Below are 23,806 nucleotides of genomic sequence, written 5' to 3' on the forward strand. Positions count from 1 at the left end.
AAATTTCCATATTATACTTAATAAACAAACATCGTTCTTTGTAACGTAAATTCATCGAATATGCGCGCGCATGCGTAAAACATACGAAAAATGCGAGTAACGAAATCCAGCCGTGTGTAACGTTTCGTTACTCGATACTAGATGGCGCACCCGTTACTCAGTCAGTACCGAATACATACGGTTTGCTACACCTACAGCTCTAACGAGTAGGTTGCCAAGCCAGTCAAACGTAGTTGAAAGCATGAGGTTGTTAACTGTTCAACATGAAAGGAAGAATTAAAATTTTATATTTCTCTACAAGATTAATGTGTAAATACAGCGGGTTGAAAATCATGGCAGCTATATTGTGTTGAAAACATCGCCGGTATTTTTTATTAACTTTGTGTTGATGCTCAGGTACATTTTTCTCTTTTTAATTAGTTTATGATTGCAATTACTGCTTTCGTTTCAAATTGTAATGATTACGTGACGGGAATACTGTAAATCATTATTTACTTTCATTACTACAAAGCGGCCATGTTGAAACTTAGAAAAATGGCGATGTGCCGACAACGTCGTGTTTACTTGTTTTTCGCGATGTCTTGCATGGGTGGTCTAATTCATTATTATCAGTTTTATTTCTCGATGCTGTGCGATTTCGGTGTTTTGTCGCGAATTAAGGTAAATTGCGGTGTTATTTCGCGATATCGCGATTCGCGAAATTTCCGTGTCTCTACTAATAATGTTATAACAGATTAAAGCTTAAACAAAGTAAAATTAATTTCTCCATATCCATTTTTACACTATACATTTTAATACAAACTTCAACATGTCAAAAAAATAACACTCAATAAATTTAAGTAAAATGCTACTAAAAAACGGAATGATTTCATGATTTTATTTGCATTTATGTGCCTTTATGGTATACTAGCTGCCCGACCCGGCTTCGCACGGCTATACTAATGGAAAAAAATTAAGCCACATCTCCCATTTACAGTAATGGTAATAAAAAAAAATTCAGTGAAAATTTATTACAATGCTGTATAATGTACCGGAGAGAAAATGAATAGCACCGATGGGTTTCCAGACTCGTGCACGCAACATACAACTGATGTACCCGTACTTCGCTGCGGCAGTCTACAGGCAGATCACTCTTGCGCCGCTCATTATACATGCCCCTCCTTGTGGGTACGCCACTGCCGTGCTATGCCCGTTGCCATGGAGACGCAGAAGCATGGTTGCTACAGAAATAGAATCTTAGAATTCCCTGACTTTTCCCTGTTTCCAGAAATTTAAGAGAAAAATTCCCTGACTTTCTTATGAAGTACATACCATAAATATTAACGTGCATATGATTAAATGTAATATAAAAATTTCAACATGAGGTAAAATAAGGTTTTTTTATTGTTATTTTGACGGCAGAATTGCGAATGTGTTTTTTTCCTTCGACATGGCTGGTGAGAGCTCATCGGCCCATATTGCTGAGTTGAATACTTTTGTAGCACAAAGTGCAGTACGCAGAATTTATGTTTTTAGCAGAGGGTTTGATATGCTGAAACTGTGACTCCTTGAGCCAACTCTCCTTAAAAGTAGTTTTCTTCAACATCTCTAAGCTAAAAAAAAGTACATATTAATATTTTCAGGTTAGGTTAAAAAATTATTGTTTATGAATTCTTAAAAAAATATTACTACACAAATACAAAAACTATTACAAATGCACACCTAGCAATATAACGGGCCTACTTAGAGAATTACAATAGCATCATTACAACATGCAATACTCTTACATTCTTACAATGTTAACTAACGATTCTGGGGAAAAACATGTTCAGTTATGCATATTTTTTTATACACAATGTAAGTGTCACGCAACAAAACTCACGGATTATAACGGTTGAAAAAAAAGTAATTAAAAAAATAGTTAGAAAAAATGCAAAAACATAACCGCACACAAAAGCCACGTGTTTTCGTATCAGCTTGGTAGTTTTCAAAATGAGAATTGGTATTGCTTCTTTATCAAAATGCACTTTATTTTCTTATGATCGCATCAAAAACTAACTTCACTTGAAACAACGCCTTTTATTCACGTAATAAGCTTTGTACTCATCTTATTCCACGTGAAAATAGCCTTCAAAAGATAAACGATGCCATGCCAGTTATGTAGTTCACTGCATGGAACGGAACAAAACACAAAGTCTCAAGGGCAAATTAAAAAGGATCAAAACACGAACAAATGAAGGCCGGGTTCGCTAGTGAACAAACGAGTGCCTGGATTGGCCAGAAGTTATGGTGGGTGGTTGTAACCTATTGCAACGGACAAACGTAGACCAAGTAAAAAGAAAGTTGCAGTTGCCGTGTGCCTTAAGCAGCAGCCTTTTAGCGTAGTCGTTCGGTAGCGGTACGAGCGCATCAAAACAAAGTTTTGTTTGAACTATAAGCAACTTTAAAATTTCCAGAATTCGTAGAATTTTCTCTGACATTTCCCGGAATTCCCTGACCATTTTAATTTCCCTGACATTTCCCGGTTTTCTAGTCCTGTAGCAACCATGAGAAGGCATGAACAATGCAAAATCCTGTTCTCATGCAAAGTACCCACTGTTGCCTGGTTTTAACCACCCATGGGATCTAATTTTTGGAAAATGTCATCCTGCGTAACATAAGGAACATTACTGTGAAGTTTCAAGTCTGTAATAAATATGTACTTGATAAAAAGGACAATAAAAAAACAAATTAAACACAGAGAGAGGAAAAAGAACAATAGTTTATGTTTGCGATTTAAAGTGATAAAAAATATTTAAATACTAATTGAACTCTTATGAGGGTACTGATTGCTTTGTTAATATCACACGGGTGTTTTTTACTTGTATGGGAAAATTAAGAATGATAAGGCATCTAGTGCGTGGCAACAATGTTAATAAGTAATAGGAAATAAACTTCTAGCGCCTGCGGCATTGTCAACACACACTTCGTACGTGTACTGCATGTTGTATCTAACCCCCTCCAACGCATTTGATTCTAAATTGGACTTTTAGTAAGGATCCCTAATGTTATTGATAATATAATATAGCCTATAGCCTTCCTCGATAAATATACTATCCAACACTGAAAGAATTTTTCAAATCAGACCAGTGGTTCCTAAGATTAGCACGTTCAAACAAACAAACTCTTCAGCTGTATAATATTAGTATAGATTACTTGCATTTTGGTGATAAATGGACAAATGGTGCATTCACGCACTTTTCGGTGTTATTTGGGTTTTATCTCAATTCACCATATAATCTTGTCCCCAGCTATTATTTATAGCTTTAGAGAGGAGTTGAGATTTTTTTTTTTAAGTTCTGAACATTTTTTTACTTGCTGTAGATCGAAACAAACGTCACCGCTTGCTTTGGCTCTTTTATCATTGCTGTGTTTCTTTGTCATTTGGTATTAAGGTTAATATTAACAGCATTAAAATTTTGTTAGTAGGCAGGATGTACATAAAAGTAGGTAAGACACTAAATCCGCATAAATAATTTTAATTGCAATTACAATTATTTTACCTCATTATTTGGTAACAGCATGCAAACATTTTTGTACACAGGAACTAGGGTCATAAACATTCCTACTTGTAACACTTTGGTATAAAATTTAATTTATAACATTTATAAATACTATTAACTGATTCTACTAATTCTTTCATAGTAGTATAAAATATGATTATTTACTTTTCCGCAGCCATAAATATTTTAAGTGCTAAATGTTTTAATTACATTATTTGTTACTCTAATCAGTCTACAGTTTTTCTTACATATACACATTCTAGTAAACATCTCGTACATTGTGTTTATTTATAAAACGTAATACTGTAGTATGGTATGTGGTACATCATTTGCATTATTTAACTGAGTCATTTTGAAAGAATTGTGCCCATTATTTCATTGCAGAAAGGCTGTGACGGTATTAGGTTAGACAGAATGAAATACAGTATTTATTAATAATTTCCTAAACATGATGATTCTCAGGAAGTAGTGAGCTAATTTTGTTTGGCGATTCCTAATGAAGAATCATGTCGAAAATGTTTCAGCGATCATTTGAAAAAGTGAAGGTTAAATTTAGAGTTTACAAATGCATAAAAGGATATCAAGTCTTCAATACATAAATTAGAATTAATACACTATTGGCATGTAATGCATTTTCACTACAAAGTATTATTCTGTGGGAATGTGTTTCCTTACAAAATTTAACACAAATTTGGCGAAATTAAGCAATACACTGTGACAAGTACCTAGTTAAAGATTAATTTTGTTAAAAAAAATGCAATTTGAATTTGATTTTCATGTGTACTTATTCACATTTTTGTCATAGTTTTAATGAGGAATCATCTCACAAAATTTATGCACTGCATCCTAAATAATTTTTTTTAGTCTTGGCAGGTAAATTTGTTAACATTAATATTACAGATTGAGCACCTATGTATACTTAAAAGCATACTATATAGTTGCTGGTATTAAGTTCTTCTAAAATACATGGTGGTGGTTTTTTTTTAAGGTCATCCCCCAAAAGATTCAAATGAAAGTTTTTAAAAGTTATGCTAGGCACTGTTTTATGTTAAATAAAAAAGTTCACAATTTTGTATACTTAATAGAGTGTATTAGATACATTAAATTGACTAGAGTACAGTTTTTCCTTTAATTTCTAAATAGGATATAAATGTCAACTGAGTCTGACATTAGTGAGTTAATGTTGGTACTTTTTACTTCACAATTATTCATTCAGGAACTTGAAATTTTTTCTCTCTTCACAAATACCTTCATAATTTAAAATACAATATTTTTAAATGGAATACAAATGCATATTGGTTGGTACTACAGTAAAAAGTCTTTAATCTGGCTTTCTATGGTTGAGCACATCCCAAACCAATCAAACCGCTCCATTATATTTTTTTACAGGGCATTTTTAGTTTTCTTAGAGTTTCATCGTTTCTGTCCGTTTTCATTCAGTTCTGTGTTTCCAGGGTCAAGTGGGTTAACATTTCACACTTCCACACTTGGTAATTAGTGTTTAAACTACATTATTTAATAATTTGCAAAATTCTCTAATGTGGCATTACTGTAGTCTCAACGTGCCAGAGTAAAGGTTTTTCACTGTACAAACATTTGTCATGACATGGAATTTACTTAGTCTTTTAGCTTAGTGCCGGTCTAAAACTGTTTTATGGATAATAACAGTACAACTGTGCTTTAGCCACCTTGTCAAAGAGTATAGAAACATTTTGACATGTCTTATGTTTGAAGCATACAATTGTTAAGTTTCTGCTATATCTAATTAACAATTTGTAATTTTGCTATTAATTGTGATCAGGGTGTACACAAGAAACAGTATTGAAATTTCCATATTTTCTGAAACAATTTAAGAAAATTCTGTATCCATGGTCCCTAAAGCTCTCTCTTCATAATATTTATTTCTTTACATATTTAACCCTTTATTTATCAAAATGATATGAAAAAAAATCCACAGAAACACAGTAAGACTGCTATTATACATAACTTTGTACAAAAAATGAACTTAATTTACAATCTCCTTCATATATACTGTGTGACTATGTACTAAAACACCATCAAAAATTTTTTTTCCACAATATAGGTGAAGACAGACTGGAGCATGACATTTTCCCGTCAATCTTTTATTACTGGAGATATTTCGATGACTTTTCCAGGATTGCAAGTAAATTCCCTGACTTTCCAGAATGTGGGCATCATCATGTTTGATTTAAAATACAGTAAATCCCTATCTGGAAATTTCTCAAAGTACGTAGAAAATTAGACTTATTAAAAAGGGACATTTTATTGAAATGATAAAATTGTATTCATAGATACAGTGTTGAATGTTTTTAAATTTATTATGCAGGAAATTTTCTGAAGTGGGATTTTGTTAAGAGGGTTTAACTGTAATTTATTGGTTTAGAAGTGATTTCATTTTAAGTATAGCAGGCAACTTTCAAAGCACCAGGGCAGAAAGGGCCAGACACTATGACAGGTATTAAGAAGGAGTGTCGTGGCAATTCTTCCTCCTAGATCACAGACCTAATGGAAATTTACAGAGCTGACAGTTAGCTTCTCTGGTTATGTGTTAAGGGGCCCGCCTCGTCAGGGGTGTATGTATGTCGGTGAGGCGGGATGATAAGCGCGCGACGCTCGCTGGTGCTTCTGGCGCAGTGTCGCCTCTGGACTGGCGCGTGCAGTCTTCTCGTCGTCACATGATAACTGATCAAATTTGAGCGGTGACTGTAACATTATATGACCGAGAAGTGATGATAAAGGTGTAATGCAAGTCCCTTAAGTGCTTTCAAGACTCTGTACCGGTTGTTTTACGCCTAAAGATTACTCTGAAAACACGTTTCAGCAACTAACTCTTCTAAAATTACCGTTTAAAAACTTGATCCGAAATCAAAAGTACTTTTTGGCCCTCAGCAAACTTTTAAATGCTTTTCGTAAGCAGACCCCACTGGGATATCTTTAGTAGTTATCAAATCGCGTTGTTTTTCCCGAAGCTCTGCACACCGCATGTGTGTCCGGTTAGGCGGAGCCCTTAACAAGTGAACTGGAGAAAGTAAACTGGTGTCTCACAGAGGTGTTGGAAGGGGGTGGGAGTCTTGTACTAAAGTCTTAATGATATGTGTAGTTGTCTGATTCTGTTCTCCTGCACACAAGACTATCATTGTCTGTCAATGTTACCATAAAACTGTCACAATCAGCCATTCTATGCAGTGCACGCGTGCGTGTGTGTGCGGAGAGGGGCGGGATATCTCCTCTTCTTCAAAGTCCTAAAAATATCATTCTCACCAACGAATGGAATGAATTTGAAAGCAAACCTCGGATAAAGTGGTTCCTACCTCCCTCCCCCCACCCTTCCCAAATAAAATTCTACATATGTTCTTAACCATGTAAATTAAATTCCACCAGACACTTTTGTTTGAAGAATTAATTTGACATAGAACATGTTGAAATTCACTAGTAATGTGATAATTGAACACTTGCTGCTCTAAAACTCAGGTGTACAAAGTGCTATGAGATTTTACAACCTCAGCATTGTAACAACTGCATCCGCCACGACACATGTTCTTGACAATTATATTAGCAAATAAACTGTTATTTTTTTTACCAAAAAAATTTTTATTGTGCACCTTGCATTCACAGCCTGTATCCTGCTATAACAATTATTAGCAATAGTTATCCATTTGCCAGGATTGTTAACTTATATACCAGTTAATCTATTTCAAAACTCCATTGTGAAATCTGTGCAATAGCGACATTTGTCAAAACTTAAGGCTCCCTCCCATTTGCCATGTAGGTTAGTTGATGGTTATAGATTCTACTCTATAGATCTTTGTATTTATTGTTTGGTAAAAATTGTCACCAGACATTTACTTAAAGTTATTTGCAAGTTGTAAAACGCAACCTAATGCGATCTTAAGGTGACAAACGGCTATTACATAACATTTAGTATCTGGTATAAAATTTATTACAAAACTTGAAAACCAAGAGAGCCAAAATAATAAATTTACAGTGACAGCCCTTCAATAATAATAATAATAATAATAATAATAATAATATGGAGGGGGGAAAAAAACCAACATGCAAGAGAGAACCTTAATGTCCCACCCATTTTGGGAAAGGTATCCAAGATATTGATTTTAGGCAATTAATTAATACATTTTGCAATTTTGGCACTTGGAGAGCGATTGCTAACAGCTGTCAACTTGGGCACTGAAGAGCTGGCGGAGGGGACTGTGTCGTGGGGCCAGGTATGCTCTCTGCGGGGCTCCAGTGACTGGTGCAGCCAGCGCCACAGAGGCCCAGCAGGAAAGTCAGCCCCAGGGCTCAGCAGAGGAGCACCTCACACTGAAGAGCTGGCGGAGAGGACTGTGTCGTGGGGCCAGGTATGCTCTCTGCGGGGCTCCAGTGACTGGTGCAGCCAGCGCCACAGAGGCCCAGCAGGAAAGTCAGCCCCAGGGCTCAGCAGAGGAGCACCTCACACTGAAGAGCTGGCGGAGAGGACTGTGTCGTGGGGCCAGGTATGCTCTCTGCGGGGCTCCAGTGACTGGTGCAGCCAGCGCCACAGAGGCCCAGCAGGAAAGTCAGCCCCAGGGCTCAGCAGAGGAGCACCTCACACTGAAGAGCTGGCGGAGAGGACTGTGTCGTGGGGCCAGGTATGCTCTCTGCGGGGCTCCAGTGACTGGTGCAGCCAGCGCCACAGAGGCCCAGCAGGAAAGTCAGCCCCAGGGCCCAGCAGAGGAGCACCTCACACTGAAGAGCTGGCGGAGAGGACTGTGTCGTGGGGCCAGGTATGCTCTCTGCGGGGCTCCAGTGACTGGTGCAGCCAGCGCCACAGAGGCCCAGCAGGAAAGTCAGCCCCAGGGCCCAGCAGAGGAGCACCTCACACTGAAGAGCCGGGAGAGGGGACTGTGTCGTGGGGCCAGGTATGCTCTCTGCGGGGCTCCAGTGACTGGTGCAGCCAGCGCCACAGAGGCCCAGCAGGAAAGTCAGCCCCAGGGCTCAGCAGAGGAGCACCTCACACTGAAGAGCCGGGAGAGGGGACTGTGTCGTGGGGCCAGGTATGCTCTGCGGGGCTCCAGTGACTGGTGCAGCCGGCGCCACAGAGGCCCAGCAGAGGAGCACCTCACACTGAAGAGCTGGCGGAGAGGACTGTGTCGTGGGGCCAGGCATGCTCTCTGCGGGGCTCCAGTGACTGGTGCAGCCAGCGCCACAGAGGCCCAGCAGGAAAGTCAGCCCCAGGGCTCAGCAGAGGAGCACCTCACACTGAAGAGCCGGGAGAGGGGACTGTGTCGTGGGGCCAGGTATGCTCTCTGCGGGGCTCCAGTGACTGGTGCAGCCGGCGCCACAGAGGCCCAGCAGGAAAGTCAGCCCCAGGGCTCAGCAGAGGAGCACCTCACACTGAAGAGCCGGGGGAGGGGTCTGTGTCGTGGGGCCAGGCATGCTCTCTGCGGGGCTCCAGTGACTGGTGCAGCCAGCGCCACAGAGGTCCAGCAGGAAAGTCAGCCCCAGGGCCCAGCAGAGGAGCACCTCACACTGAAGAGCCGGGGGAGGGGACTGTGTCGTGGGGCCAGGTATGCTCTCTGCGGGGCTCCAGTGACTGGTGCAGCCGGCGCCGAAGGAGGCCCAGCAGAGGAGCACCTCACACTGAAGAGCTGGCGGAGAGGACTGTGTCGTGGGGCCAGGTATGCTCTCTGCGGGGCTCCAGTGACTGGTGCAGCCAGCGCCACAGAGGCCCAGCAGGAAAGTCAGCCCCAGGGCTCAGCAGAGGAGCACCTCACACTGAATAGCCGGGGGAGGGGACTGTGTCGTGGGGCCAGGCATGCTCTCTATAGGGCTCCAGCGACTGGTGCAGTTGGTGCCACAAACGCCCAGCAGGAAAGTCAGCCCCAGGGTTCAGCAGAGGAGCACCTCACACTGAAGAGCCGGGAGAGGGGACTGTGTCGTGGGGCCAGGTATGCTCTGCGGGGCTCCAGTGACTGGTGCAGCCGGCGCCACAGAGGCCCAGCAGAGGAGCACCTCACACTGAAGAGCTGGCGGAGAGGACTGTGTCGTGGGGCCAGGCATGCTCTCTGCGGGGCTCCAGTGACTGGTGCAGCCAGCGCCACAGAGGCCCAGCAGGAAAGTCAGCCCCAGGGCTCAGCAGAGGAGCACCTCACACTGAAGAGCCGGGGGAGGGGTCTGTGTCGTGGGGCCAGGTATGCTCTCTGCGGGGCTCCAGTGACTGGTGAAGCCAGCGCCACAGAGGCCCAGCAGGAAAGTCAGCCCCAGGGCTCAGCAGAGGAGCACCTCACACTGAAGAGCCGGGGGAGGGGTCTGTGTCGTGGGGCCAGGTATGCTCTCTGCGGGGCTCCAGTGACTGGTGAAGCCAGCGCCACAGAGGCCCAGCAGGAAAGTCAGCCCCAGGGCTCAGCAGAGGAGCACCTCACACTGAAGAGCCGGGAGAGGGGACTGTGTCGTGGGGCCAGGCATGCTCTCTGCGGGGCTCCAGTGACTGGTGCAGCCGGCGCCGCAGGAGGCTGAGGCCCCAGGCTGCCACGTGCATGCCCAGAAGGAACACCAGCCCCACGGTGCAGCAGAGGATGGTGCGACCGGGCCGCTGCCAGTCCAGCATGGCGTAGATGTACGGCGTGCCGTCGCGGCTGGTGCCCCCCGCGAGGAAGTACGTCACACTGAAGAGGAAGAAGGAGAGCGTGAAGGAGAGTGGCAGGTAGGCGTGCAGGAGTCGCATTGGGTGGCGCACCATCCACAGGTCAAGCGTCATCACGGCCGAGTTGCCTGCGTGGACCAGCACGTTGACCGCATCGAGTCTGTGCTTGCCTGCAACACAGAAACTATATCCGTTAGGCAGTTCACATGACACGGCTATGCACGGTGGCTAACTGCTCAACCTTCTCTCACAGGGGTGCAACAACAGGGTGGGGGGCAAGGGTATTTTACCCCCCCCCCCCTTCTGAATCTTTGAAGTGGGGGCAAATGGGGGCAAAGAAAGGGCTGTGTAATCTAATTTTAGATAATATAACTGCTTAAATAGCACCATTTTCAACCTTGAAATAAGGGCGTTTTGATGATTCTTTATAAAAAGGTATATTGTCCTCCCCTCCCCTTGGAAATTTAGTTGTTGTGCCCCTGTCTCTCACCATGATGAATCATTTCTATACCTGTTGGGGGTTGGGGGTAATTAACTAAAGTTTCGCTATTTTAAAATTCTTGCTCTAGCGTTCAACTTGTCTTACCACCATCCATTACTTGGTATCCAAGCAATGTTGTTGATAAAATAAAAAGTTAAGGTCACAGGACTTGGCAACACAGCATTTTAGCCTAATTGACACACAACTTTTGTATCATAACAACCGTAGGTATGGGGGCATGTATATTTTTTTTGTCAGGAGAACCGAGACTTGCTGAGTGTTAAAACACTGTAGCATCGTCTTGTGTTACATGACCAGCCAAGTTTCTTTCGGGTAAATGTCTACTGTCAGCACACTGATCACAATAATTCTGCGCGGAAGCAAAGGCGTCTTGAATGGATCATAAAAATAAGGCAATAACTTTTCTTGCAAACGACCGCCAATTATAATGAAGAATCAGCTGGCGCTATTGCAGTCTAATGGGCGCTCAAGAGATTTACATGAAAAACATCTACCCCTAGCCATAGGTTCAAAAAAATCAAGTTATCAAAGAAATAAAACATTACTGACTTTATCCATGACCACTCTCCTTTTTCCGAATGTCCCATAGTCCATTATGTCCACCACCCCAATTACTGGACCAAAATTTAAGTCCTATTACCTTTCACTATTCACTTAGTGTGTCAGTTCCATATGTCGTTACGTCCAAAATAACTCAACCTAATGCAATACGAAAAACCTCACAAACAATTGAGATTTCAGTTTTTTTCCTCCCTAGAGTCCGAGAGATTTTTGTCTAGTTTGGTACCTAAACCTGATGTTTATTTACTTAGACCACGCTTTACTCTGCTATGGTTTCTACAGGTTAGCTCTGCGTTGCACACTCGAGTTTGACTTAGTTTTTATCACGAATTTTATTACTTTGACGCCGTCCCCGCTACCTCTGATTATTTAGACGCGATTTTGTTAGGTTCGTGTTCTCAGGGAAGGTTCGGCCTTGTGGCTAGAGGTAGGGGTCAACGCAGTAGGGCCCCCCGAGCTGTTGAGGCCACTCGGGACGCCTGAATAATAACACAAAACTTCTTCAGATAGTTGGTGAATTTAATACAGCACAGCCCAATACATGGTGCTGCCCGTTCTGGCCGTAACGGTTTGCCCGACGCGACTAGTCACACGCGCAGCTCACTTCCTCAGTGGCGGCTCACGATTCTAATGCGCGTGAGGGGCAGACTCGTATACGTGACGCGAAAGTTACAAAAGACACTCTGACATGGCACACGATATTTTGAAGCACAATACACTATACTAATACCTAGCTCTGGATAAACTGGGCTAGCAACACGTAGGCCCGTGTCTCCGGCGACTCTACGTGGTGTCTAGGTGTGTCCCAGGGACTGAATCGTTATTAAGTTTGGTGGCGCACTGCCGTACGACGGTGATACATAAGCCCTGACATGACGAATTACACTTAGGCGAACAACTATTCCACTAACATATTACACTTGATAAACTGGGCTAGCAGCACGTAGGCCCGTGTCTCCGGCGACTCTACGTGGTGTCTAGGTATGTCCCAGGGACTGAATCGTTATTAAGTTTGATGGCACGTGTCGCCTGCTGGCTGTCCCGTGCGGGCCAAAACTAAGTAGCCTGTAGGCTAGGTTGGGCGTGAAGCGCCGACGTAAAACCACATACTCTCCCCACAGTACTTACGTATGACGTGGAACACTCATCTCGGAGCACTGATTGAATTAAGTTAAGTACCTCATGGTAAATTGAGGCCGACCGCGGAACTGTACAAAAGGTTGAAAAGAAATTACACTATGGAAAACTACATGTCGGTGAATGCAAAGGTTGAAGGTTCCGCGTTGCGCGCAGGCTGCCGGCCTGGTTGAGCTCTCGAAGGACACTGACGGTGTCGCCGCGCACGACCCCCCTCCCCCGCCAGCCCTCCCGCGGAAACGTGTGAATTTCGCGGGAAACTGAACCGGCCAGGTTCGGGACAAATCGCACCGTGAAACATGATTTTGCAAAAACTTAATTATTAATTAATAAAAAATAATGTTTAATAAAATCCTGTGGAAAAACATAATTATAACAATTTGTTGTAGTGCGGCGGAAGGATATGCCACACCCGGCCGGATCCTTGCGCCGGTGTAGCACTCGTTGTATGGCGTTCGCCTAGTCGCACAAACTGCACTTTGCTGCGCGCACGGGCGCGTTCGGTGCACACGCTTTTGCGAGACGTTGATGAGGCATAGCGGTCTATGCGACAGAGGAGCATTGGCGGTCGGCGTCAACTTGATTGTAACTATAATTTTTTTTTAATGGAGAATGAATAAGTTGTTGTTGATGTTACGGAAGTTGACACTGTAACATTGGCAGCTGATGGTAAAGTCAAGAGGGGGGAAAAAAAACACAGGAAAATTGTTTTCGCGTAACAGCCAAGAGAAGGAAATTACTGTCACTAATTTCGTTTGCCTTTTATTTTTCAAATAACTAGTTACTAAAAGATCTTTCTCGTGCCTAGTTAGGCTGATTTATAAACACTTAATATATATACATGCTTGAATTTAAATATTTTTTTTCCAGTTATGCAACAAACATGCCAACCTGCAACCACAAAGGCGGGCCATTTAAACGCAAAGAACTGGAATTGCTGGATGTACGACGCACGATCCAAGGTTTTCCAAAACGCGTTTACTTTAAAGTTTGAGACTGTTCAAACCCCTCATCGCAGAAGGAACATATGCAAGAAAGGAAAAGTAACAACTAAGTATTTCACTAACAAGCCGTGTAATGGTGTTGCTATTGAAGTACATATGAAGAAAAAAAAATTGTGGAAAAAAAAAAAACTTTTTTGTGGCTGTATCATGGACACGGCCGTGTGTTTTACGTGAATACATGTACGTAACAGGTAGTATTTTCTATACAAAATATAACATACGCTATTTTATGTATGTTATAATCATGTTTGAACACTAAGAAGTCCTTCGGGTTTCTTGTTTTGTTTATGATAGCAACTATTTCTCTTCACAGGAACGCACCAATTTTTTTTTTTTTTTTATGTTGGAAAGCTAAAACTTATTTCAGAGAATATTTCCACAAGATTCAAGTAGGCAGTCTCTAACAGCTATTTTTATTTAAAGTGCGATTATCCGCTGAAGTAATAAGTCGGAAAAATAAATTGCAAGTTACGTAACGGCTGCTGGAAATTAAGATGGTTTCATAACTTCTGGCACTATTAACGGGACGACGTTTTTCATTACTTTCGTGGCTGTCCTTGAGTTCCTTTCTTTTCCGTGACGGTTGTAACACTCGTCCATGGGCGTAGATCCCGGAAGAGATTGGGGGGGGGGGGGGGGGGCAGGGTCCCTCTGGAATTAAGAAGCCACTCACTGAAGAGGTCCCGCTATCGCTTGCCGAGACAGTGACTGTGAAGCGGGGTTGATAAAACGTAAACGACATAACTATGATTTATGAAAAGAAAAAAAAAATTGGTTGTCTGTAAAGTCGGTTTACGGACGATAGTTTAACGTGACAACGTCAAAAAAAAAAAGGATGAAATGATTGCATACTTTTATGAATAACATTGAATCATTTTCATTGAATTATCACTATTTTGTATGGATACAAAGGAGTGAAATGAAATCTACAATTTAATTGATAAATTTACTTTTATTTACACTCTTTAATTCATGTTTATTACTTTAACGAAGAGATTATTTTAACTATAACTTTTATGCATGTTTGCTATTTAACTTCTTCCAATCTGTGTTATTCTGTTAAGGATAGGACGATGATAGGAAAAGTAGGAAACGAATGGGAGTGTTTCAAGTTTAATGTGCCTGGAAAAAGTCAAATCGACGGTTGTTCCAATCGCGTGGAAGAGAAATAGATGCGGCGCAAGCGTACAATGAGCGTAACGGGACACTTTTTCGTGCGTGCAGCCTGCGTTCATCGATTTATTAGACGTCACGTAAAAAATTCCTGTATATCTTAAGTTTTCTGCTTATTGCTTGCATATAGGCCAACACTTGGGTAGTATCATGGCCCCCACATTCGATTACGGACCCTGGACACAGGATGGGAGACGGCCCCCCACCCCCAAATTTTACAGTCACGTACTACATTATAATTGCATGGTTATTTCTTACCTACACTATTTTCAGTATGTTATTTAACCTGAATATACAGGGTATAATTACGATTACTATTTTATAATTCCATACTACGCTTTATTTATAAAATATTCCACCAGCCATGGGTAGTATGCAACATACAAGCACTCCACCCAAGATATTACTTTTGTCGATTTAAAACCAACGCGCAAAAACTCTCGGGCCGTTCTGGTGATATGTTAACAAAGTTAGTATTGGTCATATTTGACCCCTAGTAGTGGTTGATCAAAAAACTTGTAAAAAAAAGAGAGAGAGAAGGGGGGGGGGGAAGCTGTTGCTCAGGAACGAATAGTTCCCCCACCACAACCCATCAAGGGTGGTCCTATCCATTTAGAGTTGCGACCAGAACGGGAGAGCCCAGCTCCAACCCTTCACGTCTCTTGTGGCCTCTGGTTCTTGTCATAGTTAGGGACACCTGTATTTCGCGAATACATTTCGTGTCAAGGTGTTTCACAAAATACTGCAACTTTTCTACTGTGGTTATTGGCTGAGGTCGGTGAGAGGTGTCGTCCCGCTCTTGACGGGGCCAAAGAATGTGGTCACCGTACTGCTGCACCCTCACAATTTGTCAAGACTCTTAGAAAAAGCTACAGTGTTTTGTGAAATACCTTGACATGAAATTAAATCGTGAAATACAGGTGTCCCTAGTCATAGTTAACTAGTCTTGAGGGTGGAACTGAAGTTGGGGCGGGACTCACTTGGGTTGTAGATGGTGAGCCAGTAGGTGACTGTGACCCCGTAGGCCACGACCACGGCTATCGTGTGCGACGCCCAGAACACCTTGTACACCAGCCGCATGGGTTCCGGAGCCGGATCAGCTTCTGTAGATAAAGCACACCCACCCGACTGCCTTCGTTTCCTCGGACATACGTCACTGCTGGCTTCACACTGGTAGTCATGGGGAGGAAAAAGAAAACCCCACAGGAATGGACACCAAAGTTGAACACACAAAACACACGGATAACAAGCCAATATCAGCCCAAGTCTGTCTGTGCCTGATTGACGGGATCAGAAACCCTTTTTAACAATACACAGTATCAAATAAAACTCGTGTTTTATTACGTTAGTTTTAACAGCCGTGTAAAACTGCAATAGTCGTTTATTTAATTTTAATGAAGAAAAAAAGGCAAACAGCTGATGTTAAAACAGTTTTTTTCTACTAAAAAGTCCATAAACTATTTTTTTAAGGAAAAATTTTATGACAATGGAGGGGAGGAAGCGAGAAGGTGAGGAGTTGAAGCGAGGAGGTGAGGAAGGGAGGAGGCGAGAAGGGGGGAGGCGAGAAGGGGGGAAGGCGAGGAGGGGGGAAGGCGAGGAGGCGAGAAGGGGGGGTGAGAATGGGAGGGGGCGAGACGGGGGGAGGCGAGAAGGGGAGAGGAGGTGAGGAAGGGATGAGTCGTTGAGGGGAGGAGGCGTTGAGGGGAGGAGGCGTGGAGGGGAGGAGGCGTGGAGGGGAGGAGGCGTGGAGGGGAGGAGGCGAAGAGGGGAGAAGGAGAGGCGTGAAGGGGAGGAGGAGAGGCGAGGGGAGGAAGGAGGGAGGCGTGGAGGGTAGGAGGTGAGGAGAGGAGGAGGGGAGTAGGCGTGGAGGGGAGAAGGCGAAGAGGGGAGGAGGAGAGGCGTGAAGGGGAGGAGGAGAGGTGTGAAGGGGAGGAGGAGAGGCGAGAAGGGGAGGATGGAGGGAGACGAGGAGGAGTGGGGGAGGAAGGAGGGAGGCGTGGAGGGGAGGAGGCGAGGAGGTGAGGAGAGGAGGAGGGGAGTAGGCGTGGAGGGGAGAAGGCGAAGAGGGGAGGAGGAGAGGCGTGAAGGGGAGGAGGAGAGGTGTGAAGGGGAGGAGGAGAGGCGAGAAGGGGAGGATGGAGGGAGACGAGGAGGAGTGGCGGAGGGGAGGAAGGAGGGAGGCGTGGAGGGGAGGAGGCGAGGAGGTGAGGAGAGGAGGAGGGGAGTAGGTGTGGAGGGGAAAAGGCGAAGAGGGGGGGAGGAGAGGCGTGAAGGGCAGGAGGAGAGGCGAGAAGGGGAGGATGGAGGGAGACGAGGAGGAGTGGCGGAGGGGAGGAAGGAGGGAGGCGTGGAGGGGAGGAGGCGAGGAGGTGAGGAGAGGAGGAGGGGAGTAGGCGTGGAGGGGAGAAGGCGAAGAGGGGAGGAGGAGAGGCGTAAAGGGGAGGAGGAGAGGTGTGAAGGGGAGGAGGAGAGGATGGAGGGAGACGAGGAGGTGTGGCGCTGCTCACCGCCGTCGCGCCCCCGGTCGCGGGCCAGCCGGGCGACGAGGAAGCCCGCGGACAGCACGGCCTGCAGCGTGCACGCCAGGTACCCCCAGTTGGTGAGGTAGACGAGCCACTTGGGCCCCGCCGAGCTGAGCGCCGACAGGGCCAGCGTCGCCACGAAGTAGCCCGCCAGCAGGCAGCGGTACAGCGCGTAGCCGGCGTGCACGGAGGGGCTGCTCTGCCACTGCAACCACCACCGCCGGTTATACACTACTGAACCCAGTGGCGTAGCCAGGATTTGTGTATGGGGGGTGTTAAGAAGCATGGCCCCCCTGTATTAAAGCGGAGGGTCCGGGGGTCCTCCCCCGGGAAAATTTGGATTTTAAGGTGTAAAATAGTGCTATTTTAGCAGTTTTCGGTATTTAAATTTAAATATTGTAATGGTAAAATTTTTATTAATTTTTAATATGAAATTTGTTTGAGTGATGAATAAGAAATTGAAATAAAGATTTGGTGCTAAGGGGGGAGGGGGGAGGTTTGAACCCCTAACCACCTCCCCCCCCCCGGCTACGCCCCTGACTGAACCTCAACAGAAAATATTACATCTCACCGGGTAGTAGACATCTGGAGCGCCAAACCTTGAAGTCATGCTAAGAAAACAGTACATTTTATATTTCGGCTTTAAAACTTTATTCTTGTTTGATGATTTCATTTAAATCAAGTCATAAATGCTCTTGTACATGTATATTACTGTTACTAAATAACATGAAATCACACGTGTCAAGCGTGTATGAAAGACTAGATTCGAAACTAGGACACGAAATTTAACGTGGAATTCTTGAAAAATAATGCCTAGCGTGATAAATACATACGCAAACTGCGTTTTTAACTGGACGCGAATCATACGTAGTTTCCGCACCCGCCTCTAGGAATTCGCTGCCGGAGCAGCTACGCCGACTATCGAATCGTTTTTTATTGGCAAACAGAAGTTTTAAACTATGCTTATAGTGAAACTGTTCCGATGAAAGAGAACACTTGAGAAAATGCTAAATTCCGGGCATATTATTAAAATTCATTAAACAATTAATAGTATAAAGTTACCGCTGGCTTTGTGAACTATTGGTTCGCGCCATCCGCCACATATGGCAGCAGGGGCGTAGCCAGGGGGGGGGGGGGGGGTGTTTTTGGGGTGTCCAAACACTCCCCCGAAATATTAGAATATATATGTACGTATGACAAAATTTACACTTGTCTAGCTGTTGCAAATGCACTTAGATGAAACTAAGAAAGAACCCTTGAGCCGATAACCTTTAATATTGAGCAATGAGTTTTTAACAGTGTCTCGTTAAAAATATCATAAAGTCAGGACACAAATTTATGTTATTTAAATCCAATATTTTAATTACGAAAGTGCTTAAATAGCACCAATTTGTACATTTAAATCAAAATCCCCCCCCCTCACTACTACGGGGGCAGGGTGTAAGTAAACTCCCCCCCCCCCCCCCCCCCCCGAAAATAAATCCTGGCTACACCACTGATGGCAGCATCGTGGTTGTTGCACATTTCCGTTCTTTGACTTCCTGTCGCGCTCACGTAATAACTCCCACCAAAAGCCGTGTACCGAGGGCTAAGATGTTACACGTCAATAAGTGACTAATCCCACAAAGCTGCACCACGTTCCATTTTCGGTGCGGACACACTCAGCATGTTTCTAAAGTGGAAAACATGGCAGGCGTTGCAGTGAGATTTTTTTTCTTCTTCTCGAGGGTTTTCGGTTTGGTTATACGCCGTCTTGGTTAGTAATAAAAAATAAAATAACATTGAAAGGATGTTATACTGTGCGTGCTTAGAGTTATGAATTTTTACTGTCCAACGCCTATTTATTTTACCCCGCAACCCTTGCAATGATAGCTGGTATTATCAAACAAAAATTGTTTCCGACAAGAACAGTTTTGGTACTATATACTCTTTAGAAGTATAATAACGCTAAACGTGTGCAAAATTTTAATATTAAGGAAGTAATAGTGTTCTTTCCGTTTTTCAACAAAAAAAAGTACTTTTCCCGTTCTTTGGTCAGATTTAGCTCATATGAACTCGATCGAGATTTTAAATATACTTGTTTTATGCATCAGTCTGTAAGTAATTTGTGTAAAATTACGGCAGTTATCGTGTCCATAAATATAGCTTTGCCTCGGAGGCATAAGACACTAAGTCCACTTTTGGGCTAAATGAACTTTTAACAATTAACCTGACCACCGTTCGACGTTGCTTCTAGTGTCGGACAACTCTACTATCTACGATACGTCAGAAAGTAATATATATTGAGTTAAAAATAGTTGAGTACATAAATAAAGCACTATTTAAAATGCTTTCATGAAAATTAGATTTTTGTGACATACACAAACAAACGCATAATTTCTGAGTTGATTGTGGTTTTGCGGTTTTGGGTAGAAATGTACCAAAAGTCCCACTCAATACCTATACATATAACTGCATGCAGTCGTTTTACTGAAACGCAATGCTCGTACAGGTACACTGTTAGAAGTTTCAGTAAATTTTCGAACTTTCCAACGTACAGTTTAAATCAAATGAACGAAGAGATCTTTATAATTTTTAATAACTGAATATTCGTAGAAATTGAGCCGTATTTTGACTTCCCCGTTGTATATTTAGTTTTAAACAAATATGTGAACATACAAGTGGGCAAAATAAAGAGTGATATTTCTGTAGACTCAAAAAGTATTTTTTTTTTTTGCAAACACGTGAATTTTTTTTTCAGATTCGTGTTAAAATAAGTAAAATAAGGGCGGTATTCCAAGATGTTCGGGTAAGGTAGTGAATAAGCACTGCCTTGTTGGGAAACAACTGTAACCTAACTCGCGGGCCGTATTCCAGAACCGAACCCTAGTAAAGTAACAGATCGGCAGCCGTTTTAATAAACGGTGCCCTGCGCGAGGCTAGAAACTGGTTTCAGCGCAATCTAGCGGACGTTTCGCAACCACCGATACAATAGTTACTGCAAAAAATACTAGAGATAGCAGCACTATAGCGCAAAAAATAGAATCGCCTTACTAATTTTCTCAAGTACTTTTCAAGTTGCGATAATCTCTTGTTATGACCTTTTAAAGTGTACGGAATGGATGTATTCCGCGATAGTTCCGTTATCATGACGTTTCATTTGGCACAACAACACACTTGGTACGTCCCCCGATGATCACAAAAGCGATTATATAGGAGTTAATGGCGCCAGACGCGGGCCCGCCATCTGGAAGAAATCAACGAATGAGCGGAATTTGGGCAACAGATCGGCCATGGATAGGTAACCCAAACCATTTCCCTAGAATAAAAATAAAAAAAATTTAGGGGAATGGCCGTGTCCTATCATGCAATAGGTAAACGGTTAGGGTACAGGTGTAGCACATTTTTGTGTTTTGGAATACCATCCTTAGTATACGTAAAATCAACGCAAGAGAGCCGTAAATATGCGAAGATCCCTGGATAATTTGTAACTACTGATCTTCGCAGATTGAAGGTGACGATATTTTTGACAGTGTAATCACTTGGCAAATTATTATTATTATTATTATTATTATTATTATTATAAACACATATTGCCCGTCTTAGCCGTAGGCCTTCCTGGGATTCAATTTAAAATTTAATTAGTACTTTACGGACATGTATATCATTGTAATCACAACTATATATAATTTTTATAATATTTTGTTACTTAGTATTCTGTCAATTAAACAATTTAGGGAACTGTTAAAATAAAAAAGAAGAAATTTATTAAAATACTTTGAAGGGCTGTAAAATCTCCAGAGGTCCATGACGGGGTGGCGCCTGAAGGATCCTACCAGCCCCAAGATGGAAACGGCATTTGGCCTGGGCATCTAACTAGTTAGGCTACCACTGGAATCACTGGGAGGCTGCCACCTGGCGAACCATGCCACCTCGAAAGTCACATCTCTATCCTTATTTTCCTTTCTTACTCACTTGGCATAGTACAGTACAGTCCAGTACTTGAGGGATCTTTCCCCCTTTTGGTTTGTTGATCCAGCCCTCTTAGCGATAGCCCTGCCGGCCTGGGCCCCCCACGGGCGTGGACACGGAGTATGCCATGTACGCGAAACAGGAGAGGTGTTAGAGATCCAGCTATGTCTAGAGGCTGAGGGCTACCCATCCCAGCATAGACACCACCGTCACCCCCTGCCTCACTCAGCTAACCAGACAATTGGCTGCGTACTGAGCCCTTAGACGTTATCAGCACTGCTGGCGCCTACCCCGATCTACCACATCACACTGGGACCCCTGTCACTCAGTGAACCCGTGGTCCGGTGGAGGCCTATCCAACCTCTGCCAGCTGTCCAGGCTAGTGCCGTAGCTGTGTCGTCGCTCACCACGTCGACTCATCGGGCTAGGGAACCCTCGGAGCCTGCTCCAAGCGATCGGAGCACCACTACCGAGTACGAGTCCTTCCCAACAAGAATCCTGGGCCTTGGAGGAAACCTCAGCGGGGCACCATTCAAACATGGTGGATTCTCCCTGTACTACTACCAACTTTTGGTCTACTCGGCAGACTGTTCGCCGGTAGCTAGACCAGACCATCACGCTTCAGAGTGCAGCCACGGGGTAGTCCTCGTCGCCTCGGAGCACCCTCCGACCTGACGTACCTCGGCCCGACGGGTTAACAGCCGATTAAGGCCCGGATGCGACGACCGCCGTCTGCCCCAGCTAGAAAATGGCAACTACAGTGCCCAGGAAGAAGTGACCTCAGGGTTGCCTGAATCACCTCACCGACCACTGGGCTAAAGGGGGTACCTCGCCGAGCAGTTTACAGCCCTTTTTTAGGCCCGGTCGCCCGACACCATAACCACCATACCCAGTCCTTCCTTTACCATGGGGCCTAATCCATTCACTATGGGGCCTTTGGGGACCGATGCACCGAGGTTCGGCCGTCGAACCCCCCGGAAAGGTTTCTATCGCATCTGCTGTTGCCCGCAGATTCAGCCCTTTCACCATTTCCAGTCTCATACATGCAATTGAGGATGCACTGAGGCAGAGTTGGACCCGGCAGTGCCCTCTTTAGTAAGAGAGGTGCTATGACCAGAGGTTGGGGAACCCTCCCAACTTAGTCACCACGATCCTCCCCCAATAGTGGTGCCAACGTGGAGGCAGAGGGTTGCCATTTGATGTGGAGAGGCTACTCACTTGGCACAGCAGGAAGTCCTCCGCCTGACGGTGCTCCAGCCAGAAGTGGTCCAAGTGGAACTCGCGTTTCCAGACCCGCTTCACCATCTTCGCGCCTCGCTCCCCGTGCGTCTGCAGTCCTCCTGGAACCAGGCACGCGTCACCAGTTACACTTGGTGAAACCTCCAATACCGACTGTCAGACAAGACAGTGCACAGCTTGAGGTGGGGTCACTACCACAATGCCGAAATACCACAACGCCGAACGTACAATAACGCCGAACGTACAATAACGCCGAATGCCAAATTGACCGCAACGCCGAAAGCTAGAAAACTGCTGTGTACCACAACGTCGAAATACATTAACGCCGAAATACCACAACCCAACCTAACCTAGGCTAGCCTAACCTAGCCTAGCCTAGCCTAGCCTAGCCTAGCCTAGCCTAGCCTAGCCTAGCCTAGCCTAGCCTAGCCTAGCCTAACCTAACCTAACCTAACCTTACCTAACCATTGTGACAGTCCTGCAATGACATTTTTCGGCGTTAATGTATTTCGGCGTTGTGGTAATTCGGAGTTGTGGTACACAGCAGTTTTCTAGCTGTCGGCGTTGTAGTCAATTTGGCATTCGGCGTTATGGTTTTCGGCGTTATTGTACGTTCGGCGTTGTGGTATTTCGGCGTTGTGGTGCGTTCCCCTTGAGGTGGATCAGGTCCCTCCATAGCGCAGTTCCACATATTCTGATACCGCTTGCAATAAAGCTTCCTTATTTTTGTCTCACATGGCATAGGACTAAGCTTTGGTCACTTGTTGAAGTCGACACTCGTGAACTGGTGTGATCATCATTACATATTTTTGCTATTAATTATAATTTTGAACATTTTTTTCTTCTTCCAAATTTTGGAAATGTCAAGGCATAAATCATATCTCACAGACATTTCTGTACCATGTTGCAACCGGGAAGCCTAAGATGTACATCAAGTTCTGTCCCTGCCCGAACACGTCCGAATATTCACCTTCGGCAAACCTCGGGTTTATTTATATATATTTATATTTCTCTGTTTATTTTAACTAACCGTTCGTAGTGTTTTAAAGTGTTTTAATGTAGCTAACCTAACCGACCACTTTTAATATTTGAATTCATTTTTCCTGCGCAAAAATAAAACAAATCCCGAGATTGGCCGAATGTGAATATTCGGGCGTGTTTGGGCAGGGACAGAACTTGATGGACAACTTAGACTTCTCTGTTGCAACCACCATGTTTACTAGTAAAATCATAGCCTGTAAGCACCGCGAGGTAATAACTTATTATTTCTCGCGGGCGACTTCAAATACCATGATAACCACACCGGTTCACAGTAGCCAAAGCTAAGCCATATGCCATGTCAAACAGAAACAAAAAAATAGCACGGATGCTTTATTGCAAGCAGAATAAAAAAATACTAAAAAATGCAAGATGGTTGAGGCCTAATCTCCCACCTTTAACATTTTTAGGGTCCATTCTTCGGTAGAAGACGCGCATGGGACCTTCGCCCTTACAGAGAAGGAATCATGCAAAATGGACACATATCTGCTGGATCACCTGGGCACGTGATGACT

At 44.1% G+C, this 23,806-nt stretch overlaps 2 protein-coding genes across 4 annotated transcripts in view; one reads left to right on the forward strand and one right to left on the reverse strand.

The window, feature by feature from the left end:
- Positions 1-7,613: 7,613 nt before the first annotated feature.
- LOC134540322 (uncharacterized) lies at positions 7,614-9,873 on the forward strand. The gene is made up of 5 exons (XM_063382984.1): positions 7,614-7,636; positions 7,766-9,088; positions 9,200-9,469; positions 9,578-9,774; positions 9,848-9,873. Exons 1-5 carry the CDS (start codon positions 7,614-7,616, stop codon positions 9,871-9,873), a joined length of 1,839 nt encoding a protein of 612 aa, XP_063239054.1.
- Positions 8,275-23,806, reverse strand: part of LOC134540242 (protein rolling stone-like) — a 69,043-nt gene continuing 53,511 nt past the window's right edge. The window contains exons 2-6 of one of the 3 annotated variants that reach the window (XR_010076430.1): positions 22,233-22,354; positions 17,049-17,268; positions 15,522-15,644; positions 9,534-10,334; positions 8,275-9,290 (exon numbers count right to left, since the gene is read on the reverse strand). Coding sequence is in view for 1 of the 3 variants with exons in the window: in XM_063382863.1 (XP_063238933.1) it covers positions 9,940-10,334; positions 15,522-15,644; positions 17,049-17,268; positions 22,233-22,319 (825 nt within the window). In the remaining 2 variants the exon portion in view is untranslated. Of the gene's footprint in view, positions 10,335-15,521; positions 15,645-17,048; positions 17,269-22,232; positions 22,355-23,806 lie in introns of all 3 variants that reach the window. The other 2 variants (XR_010076431.1, XM_063382863.1) reach the window with 2 other exon arrangements.

This window comes from Bacillus rossius, chromosome 16 (assembly GCF_032445375.1).
Source record: "Bacillus rossius redtenbacheri isolate Brsri chromosome 16, Brsri_v3, whole genome shotgun sequence".
Taxonomy (NCBI): domain Eukaryota; kingdom Metazoa; phylum Arthropoda; class Insecta; order Phasmatodea; family Bacillidae; genus Bacillus; species Bacillus rossius.